This window comes from Ictalurus punctatus, chromosome 5, assembly GCF_001660625.3.
Source record: "Ictalurus punctatus breed USDA103 chromosome 5, Coco_2.0, whole genome shotgun sequence".
NCBI lineage: Eukaryota > Metazoa > Chordata > Actinopteri > Siluriformes > Ictaluridae > Ictalurus > Ictalurus punctatus.
Window position 1 is genome coordinate 12,083,005 of NC_030420.2, and position 26,918 is coordinate 12,109,922.

Consider the following 26,918-nt stretch of genomic DNA (forward strand, 5'->3'; position numbering starts at 1 on the left):
TGGGTAAGTGAGTGAGAGAGAGAGTGAGAGAGACTAGATGGGTGGGGGATTTGTATCCTGCTCATAGATACTGTTGTGCCAAGAGGCGGGGAACTAGGCAGAGGGGCGGTACTATCAAACATTACTGTTGAGACATTGTACCAGAACAGTTTTTCATTTAGGGAAGAGAGATACACTTGAAGAGAGCTTATGTACACTAGTATGACAGAGGTGATGTATTCATCTTGGAGAAAGTGACAGGACACACATTCACGCTCTCACACCCACAGGCTGGCTGACACTAGGGGATTCTCATGTCTCCCCAAAGCACTGAGGAACTTCAAGCAGCTGCTTTTCTCTGCTACGGAAAGCCTGGAGAAGATCTAAACCAACTGTCTTTTCCTCTTATGTTCTCTTTGGAAGGTATCCTCTTTTCCCTGACAGCTCTGGGTTCCTCTGGGATCCCACAGTAGAGGATCTATTTACAAAACAAGGACTTCTGGTTCAGCTCACATGGTCTTGTAACCAAGATTTTTGGATCTAAATCAAAGGCTACTGGTTCATATTTTCATTTCCAGTGCATAGGACTTCGCATGTCCCAGAGGTTATTTGTCTAATTTAATCAATTTTCAAGAGGACTGTAGTGTTTGGGACTTTCACAGCCTTAGTGTCTCCAAATGGCCAAAGCTGATTAATTGGAAGCTTGGGAAGAGAGACCTGTTTCCACTACATTTAGGACACATACCAGCAAACAGCAGGAGATTTACAAACTAAAAGCAGACAGAGATTGGAAGAAGAAAGAGGGTGAGGGGGATCCTAGCGCCATCACAAGCTGTAACAAAGAGACTTTGTAAATCTTCCTAAAACGTCTGCAGGATACTGACGCACTACTGCTGAAGGTGGTGAAATTATCCGGTAAGACAACCACTTACTTCATTCTCTGCAAATGAAAATGGTTCACAAGTTGCAAACATATTTGCTTCTGGCTTACCACAATGTCACATTTAAAAAAAAAAACAAACAAACAAAAAAAAACACGTTCTTGTATTTTCTAATTGCATGGTGTTTACCTAAACCAAAAGTTAGGAAGTATAAAACCAAGAAACAGAAAGCTATTTTCAGATTTTGTGGTTTGAGCTATTCTGTAAACACTTTGCCTTCTTATTAGGAGCTATTGGGAGCTCAAATTCAGTGAGATACACAGGACAATGGGACAAATTGTAATTTTGGGGCCAAGTTCTTCTGTGTTAAAATGAAAACCAACGGTGAGTCACAGACAAGAGGATTGAGAGATCTGGGTCATGTATGCTCTGTTAAAAAACAATGAATTCACACCTTTTCATCACAGATGTGAATACATATGCATACAAATAATTCTATGCTTATACCTAACCTTAACCCTTTTTTTCCCCTTGAGGATCAGCCAAATATTTCCCTATAAGGTCAAAATAATTATTCATATCATGAGTAATATTTTCAGATTTGAATGTATAGAGGGAAACGAAATTAAAAGAGATACTTGCTACTAACAAGCCACCTACCATTCAATGAAGCAGAAGGCAATGATAAATGATTTGACATGAGAATCAGATCCTTTCCCCTCATAATGAAATGAGTACTCTAAACACAGCCCAGGTAGAGAGAAAAGAGATGATGGAAGTCCTGGGAGAAAGATGTTCTGACACTTCATAGTTAGAAACAGAACAGGATGACGGTGCTGTTAGGGACTGTTTCATCTCTCAGGAAGCCCTGTCCAGCTGCAGTGTTGGGGAGAACAAGGTAGGGGGGAAGAGAGGACTGAATTAGGCTTTATACACTTTGACAGGGCTCTGTTTGGATAATTGAGCTTTAGGATGATCACTGTGGCTGATCAGAAAAACTGCACTTGAATAAGTGTCAGTGCAGAATTCACTACAGTATGTAGCCGGTGATATATGCAGCTGTTACAGTCACAATTTGTGGATAAATTGCTGGGAAAAAAGACAACTTTGTCTCAATAAAGCATGTATGATATAAAACAGAACACTTATATGAAGCATTTTGTCCATTTCAGCAAGTAGATGGTTAAATGGTTTAATACTTGTAAAGCTGAAAAATCCGGCTAATGGTAGATTAGAACATGGAGTTAATCAGATATTAAAAGTGCACCTGGAGTGAAGGTTAATAGTATGAGGTCACGTATTCAGGAGTTTGAGTCTCATCAGCTGCTACATGTTTGTGTGGGAAGGCAGAGGATCTCAGTTTGCTCTAATGGGCAAGGAAAGCATTCATGGAATGCCATGCTCACGTTAAAATGAGAGGCAAAACAGAGAGAGGAAGTGAGAAAGAGAGAAAGAAGGGAGACAGAAAGGGGGAGGGTGGGAGGGAGGGAGGGAGAGAGAGAGAGAGAGAGAGAAAAAAAAAATAGTAGGCATGCCCACTCACCCTCTAATTATCAACTGAAACACAGCTGCACAGACACCTCAGGTTGGACTAATGGAATTTTCTTCTGTCACCTGGTTGTTCTGTTCAGTAGACACCTCTGAGACCAAGGTTTAGTCTCTTAGACAGAGGTTTAGTGTGACACAAAAACACTAAACCATGTTTTTCATGATTACTGTAATTGCTGTAAATGTAAGATTTAAAGTCAAGCTTTCCCAAAATACCTACAAAGCCTGAATAAGATATTTGCATGTAGTCTGTCACTGGTTTCCATAGACTGATAAAAGAGAGACCATCACACTCTGACCTGCTTGGTGTGAGTGTGTGTACATGTAAGAGAAGGGGTAGAAATTAGACAATTATTTGTTTACAAAATCTATTCTACTATTGCCCTTACAGAGTCACATCTGCCCTAGTATCTTCTGTCCCCCCCACTGCCCCCACTAGCCAGGAGACTGCCCCATCACTGTGACTCACAAACCCAGACACGCACACACAGACACACTCAACACATATTATTGTGTTTCTACAGTTGTGGGTCTCCACACAGTTTATAAAGTGATCTACACAACCACACACACACACACACACACACACACACACACACACACACACACACACACACACACACACAGGTCATGTTCCTCAAAGCAAACATGAATCCACACACGTTAGAGTGAAACCACAACTGATCTACAGTTAAACACTGGCATTGCCTCATGGCTGACAGTAACTGTTGAGAGGGAGTTCTCATTGGTCAAGTAACAGTTTCTCCTCCAGTTGACTGTTCAACCCATCATTACACATCTATTAGAACTGCTGTCAGGGATTTTCTCCATGTGCCCCATGAGAAATAGACTTCCCACAAAGGAATGCCTTATTATTTTTTCCTTGAAGCACGAAAGTGGAAAAACTGATGAGATCAGGGTTGTTCTTACGAGAATTATTTTGCAGACAAGGCGAGGAACTGTCGAGAAATTTTCTTTTTTTCTTTATTTAAATAAAGGATTTGTGGTTGTTAGTGAATTTTTTGTGCTTGATCTCATTGATTCAACTAGCAGCTGGACAAAGTGCTGAGCTTTGTAAAAAATAATTTTATCTGTTCATAACCAGTGATCAAAAACTCAGAGAATGCTCTATGAGACTGAGAGACTGGTAATAAATTTACAGTTAGGTGACAAACTAAATATGACAGTGGCTGCATTTTGGTCAACATCCATTTTTTTTTAAAAAAAAAAAGGCTAGTCAGGGTGAGATAAATGGCTGATCAGAATAAATTATCTAGACTCATCACAGTTTCTCCAGATCATACATGTACACTTTCCATGTGACAGTATATATTATCCCAGTCTCATTCCTTGCTATCACAAGTCCTAATTACACAACTGTCTTTCTCTGTTTTTTTTCCCCCCAGATGTGTTTTTCATAACCCAATCATCTGTAGTAATATTTAGTAGTAATATTTTATTATTTTTAACATGGACTGCAGGGAGACTTAATCCACACTGGCTTTACTCCCAGATTTACAAAGATATTGAAAAGCAAAAGAAGTGAACACACCCATCATTATCTCCAGAGGATTCCAAACAGAGCCCAAGGTCAAATGTGTCCGTCTTCTGATCAGTGAGAACAAGATGACTAATATTCTTGATTACTAGACCAGGAAAGATGAGTAAACATTTTAACAGATATATTTCAAACTCAAACTTACAGCAGGCTGTTCAATGCACAACAACTTAAAAAAAAAGAAAAAGAAAAAAAAAAAAGAAAAAAAAAAAAGAAGTTGAAAAAATACTGACTAGAGCAAAATCTTAATATACTATTTACAAAAGCCAACACAAACTCTAGAGACAGTGAATCTTGTAAGCACTTTAACATTTAAATGACCTATCTCAACCTCAGTGAAGTACTGGATTTATGTGTACATGCATGTGGACAGAATGGTCTATGTGTGGTAGAGCATTTTTCTGTAATCTTCTCCACCAGCAGCTTTCCATTACAATCCCCAAGACAACATGTTATTCCTATGTAGAAGCCTCTCATTCACCTCCATTCATGTGTCTATATTCAGTTTTCTTAATAAGAAACCAAAGTCAAGTCAATTTAAAATTTAGCTAAACATCACGGATAACTGCCAGCATGAATTATAGCAGGCAAATGGTGACAGACTAGATCTCAGACTGCCTGATTGCTGTAAGGTTTAGTCAGAAATCATAGGTAACAACATCTGCACTTTTCATCAAAGTGCCACAAAGTGCGATTTGGCCTAAACTGCTGGCCACATCAGACTTTCCACTCTCTGTGAGGTTAAGGCCTGAAGTCAAAGATAGGAGGTGGCGTCTGCAAACACTCATGGGTGTGGCAGATCGCCAGATCAAACCAATGCCAGGACATCCATACAAACAAATTCAACTTACATCATTAAAAACAGTCCCAATCACCTAGCAACTAGGATTTAGGCGTCTTATCTGGTGCAATGTGTGGGCCGCTTGCTGTGGAACAGGATGTCAGGGATGGACTATTGTGAGAATGTGGGAGAGTTAGCTTATTATAGGAACCCATAATATGTTATCTGCTAACTCTAATGATCCACCGCTAAGTAAACAAATGTTTAACCTCAAACACTAATCATAATCTGTCTCATCTGAAACTTTAAAGAATGTGGGTTCATTTTGAAATCTCCAGTCAGGCTAAGAGCTTTCCAAACTGAGGTCAATGATGTGCCATAATCTCTACAAACAAATGAATACTTTCCAATACACTCCTCACTTTTCCCCTACCAGCTGTATAGGAACATAGTAATATGTCCGACCTCTCTTCCTGTTGAAATGTAACCTATCCCTGGAGGCCAGGAGTGACCAAGACTGCATTAAAAACAGAAGCAGCCTGATGTTGGTGCTAACAAACTCTCTGGCATGTCTATAGCTCAGCAAGCAAAGGTGACGCATTGCCCATCTGGATCAGAGCAGGAGGTATTATATAGTTTAGAGAGGCATGTGCAGGCAAGTGGATTTGGAAAGCATGCTATGAGAGGATCTTACAATTTATTCAAATGATTAGTAAACTAGAACTTGGATACAAAGTCTTCAAAGAATGTAAGGTTTTATGCCAGCTGTGGAGTTAGGCAGGTTTCCCATTTCTCTTAGTAATGTTTACTGGCATTTCATAAGGGAAAACATTCTTTAGTTGCATGTTTGACAGTTTTTACAGGTTTTTCTTTCCTCTCTGTACTCTTTAATTCCCCTTCCCTCATCTCTCACACTCCCCCTTATCTGACAGTAGCTCACAGCACAATTAGGTGTGTGTATTGGTGCTACCATGGAAGTCCCAGCACTGGTCTTGATGGTCTTACTCCTGGTGTGTGATCTGTTCCCCTTACTGGAAGGCAGCACTGGAGTTCAGGAGTTTGACAACAGTGATGAAGGCCCAGAGCCTGGATTCCTCTCAGGTTCACGTACCCGCAGGGCCCCAGAAGTTACTGCCCAGGACAAGTGCTCTTATACCTTCATTGTTCCCCAGCAGAAGGTCACGGGGGCTATCTGCGTTAATTCAAAGGAGCCCGAGGCTGTACTGGAGAATCGGGTAAATAAGCAGGAGCTGGAACTTGTTAACACTGAGCTCCACAAGCAGAAGAGGCAGATTGAGACTCTACAGCAGCTTGTGGAAGTTGATGGTGGTATTGTCAATGAGGTGAAACTCTTGCGCAAAGAATCGCGCAACATGAATTCTCGCGTAACACAACTCTACATGCAGCTTCTCCATGAGATCATCCGCAAGCGAGATAATGCACTGGAGCTTTCTCAACTGGAGAACAAGATTCTGAACCAGACATCAGAGTTGTTGCAGCTTTCCAACCGCTACAAAGATCTGGAACATAAGTACCAGCATTTGTCATCACTGGCAAACAATCAGTCAGCTCTAATTGCTCTACTTGAGGTACAGTGTCAGAAGGCACCCCCAGTGATGGCACCTAGACCACAGCCCCAACCACAGCCACAACCTCAACCCAGGCCCTCTCCACCTATTAACAAGCCATACCAACCACCTATGTATAACCGCAACAACCAGATAACCAATGAGATCCAGAGTGATCAAAATCTCAAAGTTCCACCACCACTACCCACCATGCCAAGTGGCACTCACAGTCCATCTACAACCAACAAGCCCTCTGGTGAGTTTCAGCTTTTACTCTAAAGCTAGGGTTAAACTAGTGAGGTCACTAGACACTGTATGAATTTTACTATCTATAGTCTGAATTTTGTATACTTAAACTTACTGATTTCCAGTATGGTATATTATATGTCATCTCAATTTGGTTACTTGTGGATCCATACAAGTATTAAGAACATTACATCATTAAGTATCCAAAGGTTAAATAAACAATTTACATGACAGTAACTGGTAACTGGACAATGGTAACATGGGACATCACAGTCCTTTGCATATATAGACCCATCCAAGCTATTTTAGAATAACGTAAGTAATTGGACAATTGTATTCTCAAAGGGGCCACAACCACAAAAAAACAAACAAACAAACAAACAAAAAAACAAACAAACAGTTGACCAGAGAATACATTAAATCTGCTAAAACCCAGGAAACACATATTAAAGACTTAAACATTAATATGTTTAAGTCTTTAATATGTATGGACCAGGTAACAGTTTGCTAAAAACTACCAGAGTGGTAAAAAGACAATCATTCCACCTGAAGTCATTCAACAGTCAAACAAATACCCCCAACCAACCAGCCATCAAATAAATAAATAAATAAATAAATAAATAAATAAATAAATAATCACTGATCCTTGTAGGGATTTTGTTCATTTATTTTACAAAGATGTACTTTAACAGACTTGGGTGTACTCTTGTCAAAAAGCCACACCAAATCTGTTTAAACCTGGAAAAAAGGCAGTGGTAGGTCACGTTGTTCAACCTGCACATCTGTCTGCAGTTTACCTTTGTTTACACAACGGTCTTTGTAACATAGTGCAGCCTTTGTATCAGTTCAATGTTGCATAGACTGCCTGCTATTAACAATCAGAATTTGAGGCTTTTGTTATGCCACAGAATTAGTTTGTGTATTTTGCTGTTAACTCTGCAGTGACAATAACATAACCTTATTATTTACCTGAGCAACCAAACTGAATGGAAAAATGAAAAAGAAATTTATATCTGTGGTTACTTATCATGCCTCAGAGTAAATGACACTTATGGGTTTATGTATTTTGCCCATAAGTGGCTATATATGGGAAGCAGAGTAATTAACAGAATGAATGGAAAAAAAACAAAATATAAACAGCTCTCACAATGAGGTGACAGTAAGGAAAAGATTGGGTTTAAAATTCAGGCAGTATTTCCTGACCACTATTGCTGTTGTCTTTCTCAGAAGGGACCTAAATACAAATCTACTGCACATACTTCTGTAATGATGCTTTGTGACAATGTCTATTGTCTAATATCTATGGTATAAAAATAAAACTGAATTGATGTGATCGAGAGTGACAGATATGTTAGGGGAAGTGTAGAAAAATTAGAAACATGAGCTATCCATTCGACCATTTGATTCCTTCCCTATGTTGAACACCTAAAGCTATTGGGGCTAAAATCAAATCAGTCACAGAATATTTAATAAAATCAGGAACAATTCATAACAGTTCCATAGTGGAAACATTAACATATAATAAGTCAAAACTTTGAATGGCTTAACTAAATCATGTACAGGAAAATAACATAATATGGAAAAAAAAAAATATATATACACAGTGATTATCTAATAGAAGCCACTAGCTGGGAAATAAGTATTGCCTCTTATTCCATAATTGCATATTTTTGGAAAAAGGTCTGTGTTGTGGCAACCAGTCCATACTGGAAAATCCACCACCAATTAAACAGGGGGAGGATTCCAGGAGAAAGTTTAGAAATGCTGACACACAGGTTTGTAAGAACGCCTTACAGGCTCCAGGATAATAAGCCAACAAACATAATAGTCTAATAGTCTGCTAGTTTTTATGAATACTAACAGGACAAGTACACTAAGCTAATGCTCAGCTAGAAAACATCTAGAACTTCAGAAAATCAGAACGTGCACAGGATCCAATTCTTAATTTGCAAGTTTGACAACAATCATATTCACCACTGATATCTAGCTTAAGGAACTACTGTCCATGCTAGAATTTTAAGGGATCAACTGAGTGAAAACAAAACATTACACAAAGTGGTGTTTTGGTAATTTCATAAGAAGAATGCTGCAACCAGCTCTAGTTGAGATGAGAAGTTTATCAGCAGTGTTTCTGTGGTGTTTCACTTCATCAGGCTATAATGAAAACTGGAAGCCAGACAGCCTGTCACTATAGTTAGACTGATGATTAAGAAGATCAGTAGAGCTTATTGCTGATGGCTATTTATCAAGTAATCTGATGCTGATAATATGCAAGGATAAATATTTATTAAGCTTTGGCTTATTCTGAGTATAAAACAAAACAACACACTGCCAGGCAAGTACACAAAGACACATTTTACACAAAAGGTACAATTGATAGGTTACTTTGGTTAATTAAAGAACTGTTCAAAAAGGGTTTTTACTAAACCTGTGTATTTAGTTCATCAGCCTGCTCGGACATATTTGTGTCTGTTAACTGTGCCAAATATTTATTATTATTATTATTATTATTATTATTATTATTATTATTATTATTATTATGGGTTACAGTAGGTGTAGCACTGAAACCCTATAGTGATTATTATTATTATGGCATAAAACTGATCGGGCAGACCAAACCGTAAGGCCTAGAGACTTTAAACTTGGTTAGATGGTAGTAGTTTTGCTCGCTACTCAGAACCAAGGACTCGACCAAATCAGTCAATAGGGGGCGCTACAGCGATCAAAAATACGAAACTGCTCATAACACCTAGACCATTTGTCGTAGACTCAAGTGCAAACCAAACTAAATGTATATCTCCAAAATATATTTCATTTCCGCCTATAAAAATTCTCCACTATTTTGGATTTTTTTGTAAAACCTTCTTCTTCTTATTATTATTATTATTATTATGATTAATCCTAGATTTTTCGTCTGATCGGGACCACATCAGTGGCAAATGATTCTATGGAGTCTAGTTGTCAAAAGTTATATATATATATAAAAAAAAAAACTTTTACTTTTGACTCGAGGTACCTACGGTACGCAAAAAAATATGTAGTAGGCATGGCCAATTTTACATAAATGGCGAACGAAATTAGATATATTCACCAAACTTGATATGCTTATGTATGAGGTCAATCTATGGTCGCCCAAACAAATTCGCACAGTTTTGCACCATGGTGGCATTGTAATACCAAACAAATCATGTAATTGGCTGTAACTATGGAACAGTTGACTGACTTAAAAATTTGCATATAGTGTCAATGTCTCAGGTGCGATCAGTGTCTATGAGGACATTCACATACGTTGAAAACCATGGCCACCATCGGCTAATCAGTTTTCAGCAGCTATTAGACAAGGTTAACAATGGCTGATCGGAACGAATCTTTGTGGACCTATTTGAGTGTTGTACAAAGTTTAAACAAAATCGGCCACTAGGTGGCCCTGTCACGGTTTTTGTACGTGTTAAAAGCTGTATATAACGCTGTGTTGTCAAAAAACACAAGCAATATATATCGTTTGATAGCTCTTCTTATTTAAAACAACCTTGCCTCAAAAATCATTGGTGACTGTTAGGTAAATATTTCAAATAATTTTAAAAACATACTTTTGTGAACTAGTTGTAGGTTTTTCACTCAATATCAATGAACAAGTGCTACAAGATTCTGTGGAGTCTATTTATAAATAATTATCAAAATATATATATTTTTTCGATTTTATGTGTCGACAGCATGCCAAAAGTAAAGTTTGTGGACTTGGACACATTAGTTACATAGTAATAACTCTTAAACGAAATGAGATATTTTCACCAATCTTGATATGCTTATGTAAGGCCTCAGTCTGAGCTCAACTGGTGGCACTATAGTAGTAAAAAAACATTAAAATGACATATAAATGGTGTGTATATGATTGTATATTATCCAATGTTTCAGAGATACACGTTCTTTGTAAACTATATTAGATCTCCTGGCTCTGAAAAAATTGCCTCTAGAATCACTGCTGTTATTAAAAACAAACAAACAAACAAAAAAAAACCCTCATTTTGTAAACTACTCCTAGGTCTTTCACTCAACTGAAACAACACTATTGTAGGACAATTCTTTGGATGCCTTATATAAATAATCATCAAAAAAGTTGAAGTTTTGAATTTACCCTCGCAAGAGCACATCGAAATGTTTCAAGTGGACATGGCCACTTTTACTTAAATGGCTATAACTCGAACGGAATTACATATTTTCATGAAACTTGGGGTACATGTGTATGGGCTCAATTTGAGGATAGTAAAAAAAAAAAAATCATTACTGCGTGTGACCAGTTGGTGGTGTTATAGCAGAACAAAACATGAAATTGGCTGTAAATGTGGCCGAATACACTTGATAAATAAATCTTGCAAGAATTGTCCTTGTCCAAGACCCAATTAGAATATATGAGGACAATTGTGTATCTTGAAAAACATGGAAGATGTTGGTCGAGCAATATTCAGCAAGTATTAGAAAAGCTTAATGAAAGCCGATATTTCTTTAAATTATCTGGCCTTTTCTTTGATTAAGGTGCTTATACGTGCACAATATTAAGTAATATCTTTTAACATCTTTAAGGGCCCTAAACGGCTTGAACCCAGATAATTGCTACCTAAATTTAGTTGGGCCTATTGCATTTCCCAAAACAGGCCTAAACAAACTAGTAGCCTGACCAAACAGTTATAATGGATGAATGAATTAATACCATAAATGCATCTCTGTAAATGCATCTGTTCATTCTAAATAATATATTCATATTCCATTAATAGAAACGGTCAACATTTCACCACATAAAGGGGTTTCCCAGACTGCCACTCAAATTTGCTCTCAGGGTTGTGAACCTCAAATGGAGATTTGGTACATTGTGATTTGAAAGGATATGAGTTTTAAATTTGAGTTATACCACCACATTAAGTTACAATCTGCTAAATTAGTAGTAAATACTAAAAGCTTACGGCAAAGTGTCACAGGACTTCAGAGCAATAAGAAATTTGGCGCTAATTCATGCAAAACTGGCTAAAACAAAACTAAACCAAAAGAGCAAAAATATTTTTTCTTAAGGATTCTGAGAGCTTATATGAAATATCATTTCTGGAAAATATGGAACTTGTATCATTTCTGACAAATCTACATAAAAACATTATACTTGACGAGGGAGCTTTAGAAATAGGAAGTGCATTAATCAAGTTGCAACTGTTACACTGTATTAGATTAAGGCCACTCTTTAGCTTCCATGTTGTGCTTGGCCTGCAAAATGCAGTTATTTTCCAAGGCCAGAAATGGCAGCCAAAGTCAATGCCAGTGTTATGTTGAGAGCTTTAACAGCTGAAGAGAAAAGGAAACAAAGGCATGAGCCACAGTAGATCACTGTGGGCAGCCCACTGAAACAGAATAACCCCCTCCAAACTACAGTAATTCCAAAATTGGAATGTGAACCCAGGGGAATCCTACTAGAAATAGTAAGAGACTTCCTCAAAGAGGAGAACACTATTGGAGAGGGCTATGATTCAAACTATGGGATATGAATGAAGCACTACAAAGAAGAGCCCTCACATTAGTCTTTCAAGTCAGGTGCACATTGTTTATTTAGTCATCTTGCTTCTTTTTTTTTGTCTTAGGCCCCTGGAAAGACTGTCTGCAGGCCGTGGAAGATGGACACACTAACAGTGGCATGTACCTTGTGAAGCCTGAGAATACCAACAAGCTGATGCAGGTATGGTGTGACCAAAAACAGGACCCTGGAGGCTGGACAGTCATCCAGAGACGCATGGATGGCTCTGTGAACTTTTTCAGGAACTGGGAGACTTACAAGGTGAGAGTAAAACATGGGAATGGATTCTTAGTATTTTATCTTGGGAAATATATTTAAGTATGACCAGTGCATTATGTCTAATTCTAAAAATTCACACACACACACACACACACACACACACACACACACACACACACACACACACACACACACACCTTACTAGTGGTGGATGTGCAAACCCATAGCATTACATTTATTTTCAGCTGCATACCAGTGAAGTAAATTAATGAGCTGAACTTTGATTAGTGATGCCTACTTTCTGATGCTATGACCTCTTCAGTCAATCCATCATGAACAGCGTCTGACTATGTAATTTGATTGACATAATCTGGACCGGAGGTTATCCAGCATCAAGCCTTTAAATCACAAATCACCAGACCACACATGGCAAGTCATTACTTAATTATGCAATGGATATGTAACATTATTATTACAAAGAAGGAAGGGAAACATGCATACAAATCTTTTACTTAAGCAATCTTGGACAAGAGTCCCAAGCCTTGCAACAGGATGTTGGTAAATTTATAGTAAACCTCACAAACAGATACTTTAAGAATATTAGCTGAATCCTTTCCAGAATTAACAATGGACAACTGACAAATCAGGTCTGTAAGACATGCTTGATCATAGTGGAAACACAAAAGGAAGTATTTTAACACTGATTGAAAGCATATGGTGACTGATAAAAAACATATGCATGAGAAAAACAGCTGGAGAGGCTGAATCTTTAGGACCACAATATCCTTACATCCACATAGACCTGAATGTAATATGATAAGCTTAATGTTAACCTATAGGTTTTTGATATTTATAAATATTACAAGGACACATTAAAAATCTCTGTGTATTAAAATACTCTATTTTGCAGATCATATATTTGAGTGCTCCATTTTCCTGTATGTTATAGTGCATGGACTATATAGTAAATATTGATTAATAAGAAGTAAACATCCAAGCAAACAATTTTACTATAGCTTATGCCATTGATTAAAGAACAAAACACCATACTGAACAGGGGGGCTTTGATGGAGAACCAGGAAGTGTATATCATATCACTACTTACTCGGATTACAGTCTCTTTTTATTCTCACAGCAAGGCTTTGGTAATATAGATGGAGAGTACTGGCTAGGGCTGGAGAACATTTACTGGCTTACCAATCAGGCCACTTACAAGCTTCTGGTGACCCTGGAGGACTGGGCTGGGCGCAAAACATTTGCAGAATACGCCAGCTTCAGGCTGGAACCTGAGGCTGACTTCTACAAACTACGGGTGGGACGCTACCATGGCAATGCTGGTGATTCACTCACCTGGCACAACGGCAAACAGTTCACCACTCTGGACAGAGATCATGATGCATACACCGGTAAGGACTAGAATTTACTGATTTATTGAATTTATGATATACATCATATGTGTAATATAGTACATGATATTACAATAACAAAACAACTAGTGGCAAGACCAGTGAAACATTCAAAAAGGTGTAATCTAAACAAGTACCAAAGTTAGTGAATGGTAAAATGTGTGGATCCATTTACCTAGTTATCATTTGGCTAGTGTAACTCAAGGTTACTTAATTTTTTTTTACACAGCCATTAAAGTACAGTCCAAAAGTCCCTTTCCACTACCAAGAAAGGTTTTTATGTAATGTAAGCGGTTGGGGTGGGATCGGGGGGGACTAAAATCAGCTATTTTCCTCTAAGTGTAACATATCATTAGTTATGTATAGAGTGCATGTTCTAATATCAGGTGCTTATTAAGAGAAAGTGTGTATTAGGTTCATAAACACTGTATAAGGTTCATTCAGTTTTTTTTGTATTTAAATTAATCACATGTCATCAATGATTTAAAAGAAAATAACCTACTGGTGTGTGAACGACATTATATTTTAAAAATCATGTAAGAAGTTCCTTTTTAGGATTTTTTGAAAAGATAATTACATTATTTCATTTTTTAATAATCATGAAAATAAATTAAACCAGTCCAGTTGGTATTGCAGTGCTGGACCCTGCTGTAAATAACACACTTAATAACTTACATTTACATTTATTCACTTAGCAGACGCTTTTATCCAAAGCGACTTACAAATGAAAAAGATACAAGCAAAGCGATATATCAAGCAGAGAACAATACAAGTAGTGCTACCATAAAAGATCCATTAATTGAATTCCAGAAGAAGCAAAGTGCAGGGTAGAGGTGTAAGTGCAATTATTTATTTATTTATTTTTATTATGAGTTGGTTAGGTGTTCATGGAAGAGGTGGGTCTTTAGCTGTTTTTTGAACTTGAGCTATTAGAGCTATTTATGAATGCTTAATTGGACAACCAGAAAACCAGCTTATTTTTCTCTCAGGTAACTGTGCTCACTATCAGAAGGGAGGCTGGTGGTATAACTCCTGTGCCCACTCCAACCTCAATGGCGTGTGGTATCGAGGTGGGCACTACCGCAGCCGCTACCAAGATGGCGTGTACTGGGCTGAATTCAGAGGAGGAGCCTACTCCCTAAAGAAAGTGGTGATGATGATCCGCCCAAACCCCAACACTTTTCACTGAACAGCATACAAATCAGAAGAAAAGACTGATAACTATCCCTTAACATCCACGCTCATATTATATATATATATATATATATATATATATATATATATATATATATATATATATATATATATATATATATGAACATACTAAACATACAGAAAAGGCTAAGATCTTTATATTTATGGTAAAAGGCAACTTTGGGAGTGATAAAGGGGACAAATTATTGTCATCAAGAAAACATATGGCCTTATTGCACTTGTCATAAGAGTTAATTTTGAGAAATTATTTCCAATATAATTTGGCTTTGTTTACCCAAAGAACAAAAAACACAGCTTGCCCTCATATAGACTCTATAACTTCTGTTCATATGGAATAGTCATCTATTTTTGAGCGGTCATATCAAATACGTGATAGTACAGCAAGGAATTACAACCTTTCAAAAAAACTATTTTACGTGACATAAGACACAGGATGCACAATCTGGTGGCAGACAAGTTATGCTCTTTCAGTTTTTTGTAAAGAAAAAAAAAGAAAAAATATTCCTGATAAAATAAATGGTTGCTTATTTATTTCAGTGATTCCAAATCACTGTCCAATTTCTTGAAAATGTATGCATAGATTATCTGCAATACCAGAAAGAAATTGGGATAACAGGTCATAAGTAGTAGATCTAGTAGCAGACTGATGCCTTGCCTATACAAGTATAAGTCTGCTGGAAAATATCTGAAACACATTGGGAAACTGTACATTGGAATTGCTGAAATGTTTAAGTCCTGATATATTCAAAGAATGCCCATTCACTGTTGTATTTAATGCTGTTAGCAGTTAAAAATTCCAAAGGAAAAAAAGTCAAAGGCGAAAAAAAAAATTAATAAATAAAAATCCAGTGGCTAGGTTGTGAATAAGGCAGCTGACGGTACCTATTAAAAGTGGGAATAAACACCCACAATGGCTTTCTAGAGATACTTATCACAAACCTAATGAGCTACACAACAACAGACAGGCAAAACTTTCTGGTGCTATCTAAAAAAGAGAGAGTTCCAATGAGTCATATATCTGGTACATATTTATACGTTCTTGAAGTTTAAAGACAATATAAAACATATGAAATTGTTGCACTATTGATAACAATGTAACACAAACAATTACAGTACATCTTTTTAGTATTACTACTATTATAATGAAATGCAATATTATGAATTATATGAATTAATAAAGCTGTATTAGGAATAAAAACAATCTGTATAGAGCAACAGTATAAGTAAAGCAGTTAAAGTATGTTAAAAGCCTGAGGCACGGGGATTCTATCATCAATTCCATCACCTCCTGGCCAAGTTCCTGGCCATACATTTTGATATAAAATGAAGTTTGTACTATGTCACTATCAAGATTAGGTTTTGCTTGTGTTTATTATAGATTTTACTACATGTCCACGTTTGTTTCTGAATAATCAGAAAATTGTACATAATGTACAAATTTAAATGTTGGAACCAATGAGACCCAGCATATTTCTGTATATATAATTTTGGAGAAAATTTATCCTTCAAGTGTAACAAATGTACCTTCATCATCCAATTGTTGCAATAAACAAAAATGTACAGCCTCTTGTACAGGTATATGAGGAGATTTGCTGAATGGCAAATGTGTTCCAGAAACAGTGTTGACTGTCTGGTGGCTAAGACGTTGGACTACTGATCGTAAGGTCGTGACTTCAAATCCCTGCACTGCCATTGCTGGGCCCTTGAGCAAGGCCCTAAACCCTCAACTGCTCAGTTGCATAAATGAGATAAATGTAAGTCTCTCTGGATAAGGGCATCTGCCAAATGCCATACATGTGAATAAATGTTAAAAAAACAAACAAAAAAACAATACAAAACAAAACAAAACAAAAAAAACCTTGGGTATTAATACATAGAAACTCCTGAGAATAGCACTGCATAGAGCACATAACACTGCATAGAGCACATATAATCGCCCTCTGTTCCCTGTGTCTATATACCTACTGTAAGTGGGTGAAATTGCAGATGTGTTATTTTAATATGTTTAACTTTGCAGTTCAAATGAGGCTTGTAACCATAGATGGTATGGACAATAGAAAACCACTGCTTTCTGAAGGAGCATGTAACACTCAAAGAGGCTATATTTAAGTCCAGACTTTCACCAATACTCTTGTTAGTAAATATGTAACAAGAAAAGACAGGTGTATGGCACAACTATCACTTCTACACCTCTGACTGTTTTTTTGATTAATGTTAAGCAAGCTCTCACAATAGACACATTATGCTTTATTTTCTTTCTCCCTGCCAAAAGCAGCAGACAAACCTAATAATTAATGAAGAATATATATGAGATACAGTTTATTGAGAATTAGTTGCAAAGAGAAACAATTTATTGTGAAAATATCTATCAAATCTATCTAACATATCTATCAATATATGAAATAGGAAGTTCATGCAGCTGCTCCGTTTTTCAAGACAGCACCCAAGACAGCGTTTTCTTTAAAAAAACAAAACAAAAAAAAAAACACACACATTCATTACTAATGCGTCTTTCTTATCTTACTAATGTGCCAACCTACTCTCGGCGCTACCAAACAAAACAGTTGTAAATTAGTTTACTGTTTCTGTCCTGCTTTTTGCATGCATGTGAAGTAGTACCTGTGGATTTTGGTGTGTTTTTGAAACTACAAAGACCAAAAGTACATTTACACTGAAAAAACATTGTCAAAATGGCTACCAATTGAACAGATTTCATTAAAAGGATTTTGTTCTAACTTGGTAAGAGCACTGACAGTGTCAGAAACTGTCAGACAACATCTTTACTATGCAGATTAGGGTCATATACAGTGCCCTCCACTAATATTGGCACCCTTGGTAAATATGATCAAATAAGGCTGTGAAAAAAATGGCTTTATTGTTTAACCTTTTGTTCAAAAATACTCTTTTTTTGCAAAAAAAAAAAAAAAATCTTTGTTAAATATAGGTGTGCAACAATTGGCACCCTTATGAATTCATATGAGAAAAATACTTCCTTTTTCACAGGAGTATAAATATGAGGTAACACATAGGCCAAACTCTTCATAATTCATAACAATGGGGTAGACCAAGGAATATAGCTGTGATGTGTGGCAAAAGGTTGTTGAGCTTCACAAAATGGGAAGTGGCTATAAGAAAATAACACAAGCATTGAAAATGCCCATTTGCACAATCAGGACAATAATTAAGAAGTTCCAGTCAACTGGAAATGTTATGAATCAACCTGGAAGGGTGTCTATATTGTCTCAATGCACTGTGAAGAGCATGGCTCGAGAGGCCAAAAAATCTCCAAGGATCATAGCTGGAGAATTGCAGAATTTAGTTGCGTCTTGGGGACAGAAAGTCTCCAAAACTACAATCCGAAGTCACCTACATCAACACAGGTTGTTCGGAAGGGTTTCAAGAAATAAGCCTCTATTCTCATTCAAAAACAAACTCAAGCTTCTTCAATTTGCCAGATACTACTGGAACTTCAAATGGGATCGGGTTCTATGGCCAGATGAAAATAAAATAGAGCTTTTTGGCATTAAACACCAGAGGTGGTTTTGGCACACACAAAGAGGTTAGCCATATGGAAAAGTACCTCATGCCCACAGTTAAATATGGATCTTCCAGCAGGACAATGATTCAAAACACATCAAAATCAAAACAAAAATGGTTTTCTGACCACAAAATCAAGGTCCTGCCATGGCCATCCTAGTCCCCTGACTTGAAGGCCATAGAAAACCTGTGGGATGAAATGAAGAGGAGAGTCCACCAGCATGGATCTCCAAATTTGAAGGATCTGGAGAGATTCTGTATGGAGGAATGGTCTCAGATCCCTTTCCATGTATTCTCCAACCTCATCAGACATTATAAGAGAAGATTCAGAGCTGTTGTCTTGGCAAAGGGAGGTGGCACAAAGTACTGACTAAAAGAGTGACAATTGTTGCACACCTATATTTAACAAAGATTTTTTTTTGATAAACCTGTGTTTTGTTTGCAATTGTTTGATATCCATGAGAGCAGAGTATTTTTGCGATTTTTTTTAAACAAAAGATCAAAAGGTTAAACAATAAAAACAAGTTTTCACAGCCTTCTTTGCTCATATTTACCAAGGATGCCAAGATTAGTGGAAGGCGCTATATTACAGACAACTGAGATATTTCTATAAATAACTTTTCATACATGACTTATAGGGAGGTGCATATGATAGATGGTCCCAATTTCCAACTAGTAATTCCAAGTAATTTCTTTGTATTTTCCAAGTTACAAGTCAGACATACAGATTGATGAGATTTGTGCAAAATGGGTGAGACATTTTCCATTATTGTGCACATACCTTGTGCAAAGTGTGCACATGGATACATAAGCATAAATAATAAAAGATATATTGTATAATTTTTATTGCACAGGATGAACACAGAGCTGCAGTGTACCTCAATCCCACAATAATTAATCAGGAGCAAAAGTGTACTGAAACTTAAGCATGCCTGAACCCCTTCCTGGTGAAGCTGGAAAACCCTTGATTAGAATACCACTGTGAGTCTAAATCAAAATAGAAAACGGATACTGGGTACACCAATGGAAGTTACTTTCTACATGCAACAAGCCAATGCCAACAGGAGGAAATTAAATGAAAAGTTATGGACATGTACGCAAGGAGTGTAGCAAAGCCTGACCAAAGATTGAACATGTTTAACAAGCCCATGGATTCAGTTCAAATGGGAGCAGAGCAGCTGGAGACATTATAATGAATTTGCCATGCTAACTACAATGAGTAAGCATGAGTAAGACTCAATGAGCTGAAGTGGTTTCACAGCAGGGTGTTGGTTTTGGATGAAATCAGGATGGAGGAATTCATCTGATGTGTTGCCATTAATCTCTTCTGAATTTCCATGGGAGATTAATTTGTCTGTAAATCCCTGCTCACTAGGATCTGTCTAACATCCGTGAGTGTCTGTCAGTTATTTTCCACAGACACACAGGGAAAATGCCATGGGCAGGTGTTGGTGGTGATGTACTAGTCATTATCTATGGCACAGATGTGGAGAGGCAATGTTGCTGTTATTTAACTGCTTAAGTGTTTCAGTGCAGTTAATGAAATGGATTTCACACAACATAAATATCTATTTATATCTATACACCAATGCTATTTGAGTGTGGTTACAATGGCTGAAAAATGGATGCCAGGTGTCCTTATTCTTCAGTACATTAATAAGTGAATAGAGTACCAAAGCCTGACTGTATTCAATTTATATACCTGACATTTCAGTCATCACACACACACACACACACACACACACACACACACACACACACACACACACACACACACACACACACACACACACTTTGTATCTGGCTGGTAACAAAGGGTCTGTTCGGATCAGCATTCCTTGTTGACATTTGAACCGTATATAATCCCAATGCTGTCTTCTCTAAACATTGACAAAACATCAACACTGATGTACATTATCTACAACATACAGAAAAATAAGAAGCGACCAGAATGGAAGACCTTGAAATGAACTTTGAAACTTTCATTTGAAACAAGGACATCAATGAAATGATGTGATTGTAATTACAGACCACACCACCCTGTTGAATCCACATTCTTAATGTCACGGATTTCTATTGCTATAAAAATAAAGCCATGTACGGACAAGAGATCCTTATTCTAAAATGTATTCAAATCACATGAATAGTTCAAATGAATTTAGAGAGTTGAATCTTCCTCTGACTAGTTGATTTCCATAAAGTGATGCTGACTGACCAGAATGTTAATCATTCATTTTTAAAAATTACTGTAAATCTGTAGTATGACAAAGCATGCCATTTAAAAAAAAATATGGGTAACAAAGAGGATTTTGTGGCAATGGAACTTTTGCTGGCAAATCAACGCATCACAGAGCCCCATGGAAACAGCAAGGCATATAAAAGTTTATGTTCCCATTAATGGGGTAACTATTCATTAAATGGTCAAAACTGGTGAAAAGCCTAGGATCTTTACAAGCACTCACTTGATCTAAATCAGAAGTGAATACTGGTAACCAGTGAAAAGACAAATGATGCTGAAGAACATATCCTTATGAAAAGCATGCATAGTAATTACATAAACCGTCAACCTGACAAAAAACTAGATTTAACATCACCACTTCCACAATGAGGCAATAAATAATCTACACCAAATCATTTTCAAATCACTTGTCTTCTCATGGATACTAAATTGTTAGAGATTAACAAGAATCATCCATAAAACATCCATATATTTGTGAGACTCACCCAGATAAGGAATACAGGGAACCATTTTGAGGGACTTGATGTGCTCTCTCATCCGGGTGTAGTTCTCCTCTTTTGATGTCAAGAAGTCCAGCTTCTCAAAAGTGGCCTTGTCCTTTCGACTGATGAGCTATTTAAAAGCAAAACAAAAAGAAGTGCATTGGCTTTCAATAAGGAGGGGTGACATGACCTCCTTTGGTCTTAAAAAGACATATGTTTAATAGATAGGCTTAGCATAGCTGCCGATCAAACAAGACTCGTGAAGCCACGTTTTTACTGGATCACAGTCTGCCAACTGAACTTTTCATAGTCATTCACAAGACTCTAGAAATCATACAAAAAGTATAGCAATTAATATCTATAATAGAGAGAATGATGTCCTGTGAAATGAGGATCCTGGTCAAACTGATCAAACTGAAAGGATACATATGCATAATGCATAAAATCATGCAGATACAAGCCAAGAGCTTCAGTTCATGTTTACATCAAACATTAATACGGGGGGGGGGGGGGGGGGGGACGTCATACCTGATGGTTCTTTCTGCTGTTGCACAATTCTGTGTAAACTCTAGAAATTGTTGTAGTGAAAAATCCCAGATCAGCAGTTTCTAAAATGCTTAAACCAGCAACCATACCACAGTCAAAGTCATAAAATGCAAGTCACGTGATGCTTTCAAAATCCTAAATGTTATTTAGGATTTACAAATAACAATTGATGAGCTCACAGATGTCCACATTCAGCTATTCCTCTATGCTATTCCTCTAACCCAGAGAAAACAGCCCATTTTCCTCCCTTGCCTCCTGGCCATGGATGGCTGTGGCATCATTTATTAATCACTTTTACATAACAAATCTCCAATTATGTAGTAATACTGGTATTTACATATAAATACTACTACTACTACTACTACTACTACTACTAATAATAATAATAATAATAATAAAGTGCCTTACTACACACTCAAGGTCGCTTTACAATTAGAAAGCAGATGGGTTAGAAATTAGAAAGCCCTACCACGAGTGAGGACAGCTTGTAATGTGGATGGAATAATAGCCCAGTATCAGATGACCTGAAAGAACGTGATGGAGTATAGGGATGGATGAGATCAGCAATGTATGAGGTGGTTAGACCAGGTAAGACTTTGAAAGTAATCAGGAGAACATTGCATAAAGAATAATGCATAGTGAAAAAACCTTTTACAAGTGTCTAAGTGTCTAATATGAGCTTCAATAAACAAACAACAAGACCGTAATTAACCACTTTTTTGTGTTCCTTAAAATAGTGTTACCATTAGTTGCTAGTTTAGAAATCACAAGCTACACAATACCCCTTCTCTGTAGGGTCTCTGGTGAAACTACGCTTTAGGGTCTCTAAAGCGTAGTTTGGTACCAGGCAAGATGAGACAAGTTACATAGGTAAGTGCTTTTTCTTCACAACTTCATAGTCAGGTATACTGTTTACTCTTGCTTGCTTTTAATGACTAGTACCAGGATATAGGGCTGCACAACTATGGCCAAAATGATAATCCCAATTATTTTTATCAATATTGAGATCCCGATTATTTATCACGATTATTCATTGATTTTAGGGACAACATATTTTTATTGCACTTTCACATTTAAATAAACAGACCACTGCTTTCACCTCCATGTTGTGTTACATTCCTGCTATTGTACAAATCTTTAACAGTGTTTACAGGTGGAGAGACAAGACATTTTCCTTTTGGAGCACTTGTGCTCCTAATTCCAAAAATTTAGGAGCACAGTTGATGTTTATTTTTTTATTTTTTTAGAGTTGGTAACATTAAGGTGCCACAATATAAGTAAATACAAGTAGGCATGAGAAAACTTGAGCTGGACAATTATGACAGAATTTAGGAACATTTTCAGTCTTTACATTTTATTAGTTTTATGTTTGTTTGTTTGTTTATCAGTTGTTCCTTTTAGATCGGTTCCCCAGTACAATGTCCATATCTGCTGATAATATTGTGTTTTTGGGGGGATTAAATCAAAACATGGAAACTGGAGTTGACTTTTCTAGTGATATCTGGCAACTATGAGTTTAAATGAAGTGAATTAGAGTTAGTGAAGGAGAGCGGCAGTGTACTGTATGTTTACAGACTGAACAGTTGCTACTCTTGATTATGATTGGTGAGGAATTATTTAATAAAGAAGTTAGAATTAAACCCACCTTGTAGCATTAGCATTATTATTAATTACTCCACGCCAAGACGCTGTGTCTACACGAGCATGTGCAAGTTTAGGCCATTTTGCGGAATCAATAAAAGATGGCGGTTTTGAGATCGGAGAGTTGAGAGAAGCAGATGATGTACAGAGTTACTCTCTTCATCATAATGGCTTCTCTGCAGTATTTACACACTTATTCGGTTGACTGAGAAGATGAAAAGCAGTGTGAAAGTAACTGTTGCATGGTGTAGATGCATTTTGGACTTCCTGTAGTTTTTATTCCGATTGTGTTATACAACTCCGAACAGGTCACTCGCACCGGTGTGCCTAAATATTTATTCACAGTCACAAAATACTTTTCAATCGCAAATGCGAGTGAAATGGTCACACTGTAGAGCCCTGAGTTTATCTGCAAAGTTTTTTTCCTGTTCGGCGTGATGACCTTTAATGTCCCCGACAACCTCTGTAGTGCAATTAGTATCATGTTAGTTTCATGATTTCCCCGCGCACAAAAGCGCTGGAGTGCGCAGCGAAGCTGGCCGCTCGAGCGCTAAAATACTCAACCGTTTCCGGGTTTTGGCACTAAAAAATGACGTCATCCCTGCGCCACTCTATGGCGATTGGCTGTAAGTTTAGGAAGCGCTTGATTTGATCTTCAGCGGAGTTTTCTATGAGCGGAGGATGAAATTTAAACATTAATATCGCAGTCGTTCATGTTCATTTAATCGTGGGCAGTAAAAATCGTAATTGATATCAGATTAATTGTGCAGCCCTACCAGGATACCATTCTGTTTGCTCAATCCAGAGGCAGGATAATCATTTCCATTTTCCAGAATCTCGCTTCAGCTTGGGAAAAATCAAAGCGATCCTTTATACTCCTCCATGATTAACAAACATGTTAGAATGCTCATCTATGTTTTAGGTGTATATCACACCTATTGTACAGATACAGTGCTGTGAAAAATTATCTTGATTTCTTCTGTTTTTGTGCATCTCTTATGCTAAATAGTTTTCGATCTTCAAACGAAATAACACAAAACAAGGGCAACCTGAGTAAACACACAGTACAGTGGTTTTTTTGTTTTGTTTTTTTTTTTAACTGAAGCAAAAAAACAAAAAAAAAAGAACAAAAAAACACCATGTGAAAAACTTCCTCTTACACTTAAAATCTGGTTGTGCCACCTTTAGCAGCAATAACTGCAATCAAACGCTTCCGATAACTGGACATCAGTCTTTCACAGCACTGTGGTGGAATGTTTGCTCAGTTTTCTTTGCAGAACTGCTTTAGCTCAGCAACACTGGAGGGTTTTTGAGCACAAACTGACTGTTTATGGTTCTGCCACAGCACCTCAATTGGTTCAAATCATGACTTTGACTAGGCCACTCCAAAACTTTCATTTAGCTTTTTTTTTTTTTTTTTTTTTTTGAGCCAGTCAGAATTAGATGTACTCCTATGCTTTGGATCATTGTCTAGCTGCATAATTCAGTTGCGTTTGAGTTTCAACTTACGGACCGAAGACTATACATTCTCGTTTAGTATCAGTCCATAGAACATTCTCCCAAAAGGTTTGAGGATCATCAAGATGTGTTTTGAAAGAATTCAGACGTGCTTCAATGTTCTTCTGGGTTAGTTGTGGTTTTCACCTCGTCACTCTTCCATGGATGCCATTTTAGCCCAGTGTCTTTCTGACAGTGGAGTCATGAACAGTGACCTCTATTGATGCAAGAGAGGCCTGTAGTTCCTTTGATGTTGTCCTTCACTCTTTTGTGACTTCCTGGATGAGTCATTGCTGTGCTCTTGGAGGAATTTTGGAAGGTCGGCCACTTCTGGGAAGGTTCACTAATGTGCAGTTTTTTCCCCAATTTTGGAGATAATGCTCAGAGATAATGGAGTCCCAGAGACTTTTAATTAGCCTTGTAACCCTTGCCAGACTGACGTATTTCAATCACCTTCTTCCTCATAATTTCTGGAATTTCTTTTTATTTTGGCACAGTGTATTACTGGGTAAAACCTTTTAACCAACTTCATGCTGTTGAAAAAAAATTCAATTTAATTGTTGATTTGATTGAATAGGGTTTGCAGTAATCTGGCTTGGTTGTGTCTAGTCCAGCTGAACTCCATTATTTATGTAGTTTCATAGATTTGGTGAATTAGTAACTACGGGACAAATACATTTTCACACAGGCCCAGGTGGTATTGGATAACTTTTTTGCTTCAATAAATATCATTTAAAAACTGTATTTGTGTTTACTCAGGTTGCCTTTGTTTTAAATTCTGAAACAATTTAGTATGAGATATACCCCAAAACAGAAGAAATCAAATAATTTTTTCACAGCACTTTGGGGCTCAGCTAGCACAAATGTCTCTTCTTGGCTAGCCCATTCAGCACTATCATCAGTCATTGACAAAAAAAATTGTTTCCCCGACAATGTTTTCTGTATTCTGTAGCAATTGGCCATTAAGCAAGTCACTCCACAACATATATCTCAAAACAGCACCTCAAACCAGGAAGAACATTTCCAAAAACTCTTATCAGTTGATTTGATGCTTTTTGCTTTAACCACAGCCATCTGGAATTATCACTCCATCACATTCTTAGCAGAGGTTTAGTATCAACAATGTCAGCACCAGCTGAAACCACACTGTACATGATGCAGACGGAGTCATTTTTTAATACAGTCAACAAAGTGTGCCACTCTCTACTGAATAATTTTTTCTGCAATTCACTAGGACCCATTCAAATCCCACTTTCTCTAAAAATGAATGCTAGAGCTGTCGTTTTTTAATCACTACTTTGTATGAAAACAGAGAGAAATAAGCAAATACTGGGAAAAAAAAATTGTTGGAGAGATGCAGGCAGGGAGGGTTATTTTGCAAGTAGAATTGAAGATATAGTGAAAGGAAACCGCTACATTCGTGTCCATAAGTATTTGAACTGTGACAATTTTCACAGTTTTACCTCTGTACACCACCACAATGGGTTTTAAATGAAGCAATCAAGATGTGATTGAAGTGTAGACGTTCAGCTTTACTTCAAGTGGTTTAACAAAAAAATTGCATTACTGGTTTAGGAATTACAGCCATTTTATTTATTTATTTATTTATTTATTTTTACATAGTCCTTTCATTTTCAAAAGGCTCAAAGGTAATTGAACAATTGACTTATAAGCAGTTTCATGGCCAGGTGTGGCCTGTTTCCTTGTTATTTCATGACAAATTAAGAAGATAGAAGGTCTGGACTTGAATTTGCATTTACTAGCTGTTCATGGGAACTCTCAATATGCAGTCCAAAGAAGTGTTGATGCAAGTAAAGGAGGCCATCATTACTGAAATAACAAAACAGACCTATCAGAGAAATAGCAGAAACTTTAAGAGTTGGCAAATCTACAATTTGGTACATTCTTTAAAAAGAAGGAATGCACTGTGGTGACCTCAGCAACACCAAAAGCCTGGAAGACCACAGAAGACAACTAAAGGGAATGACCACCCTTTCACAACATCTAACCAAATCAAGAAC

The 26,918-nt window shown here is 37.1% G+C and overlaps 2 protein-coding genes across 7 annotated transcripts in view; one reads left to right on the forward strand and one right to left on the reverse strand.

The window, feature by feature from the left end:
* ralgps1 (Ral GEF with PH domain and SH3 binding motif 1) overlaps positions 1-26,918 on the reverse strand; it is a 150,774-nt gene that overhangs the window by 58,247 nt on the left and 65,609 nt on the right. For all 5 annotated transcript variants that reach the window (XM_047155519.2, XM_047155521.2, XM_047155523.1 and 2 more), the window contains one exon: positions 21,217-21,343. In XM_047155519.2, coding sequence (XP_047011475.1) covers positions 21,217-21,343 — 127 coding nt within the window. The remainder of the gene's footprint in view (positions 1-21,216; positions 21,344-26,918) is intronic.
* angptl2b (angiopoietin-like 2b) lies at positions 131-16,520 on the forward strand. 2 transcript variants are annotated; one of them, XM_017467371.3, is made up of 5 exons: positions 131-894; positions 5,680-6,571; positions 12,183-12,376; positions 13,470-13,740; positions 14,730-16,520. In XM_017467371.3, the coding sequence occupies exons 2-5, from the start codon at positions 5,719-5,721 to the stop codon at positions 14,927-14,929; spliced, it is 1,518 nt and encodes a 505-aa protein (XP_017322860.1). In that variant the 5' UTR covers positions 131-894; positions 5,680-5,718; the 3' UTR covers positions 14,930-16,520. The 2 variants fall into 2 exon arrangements, with proteins under 2 accessions (XP_017322860.1, XP_017322859.1); XM_017467370.3 differs by having other exon boundaries at positions 5,683-6,571.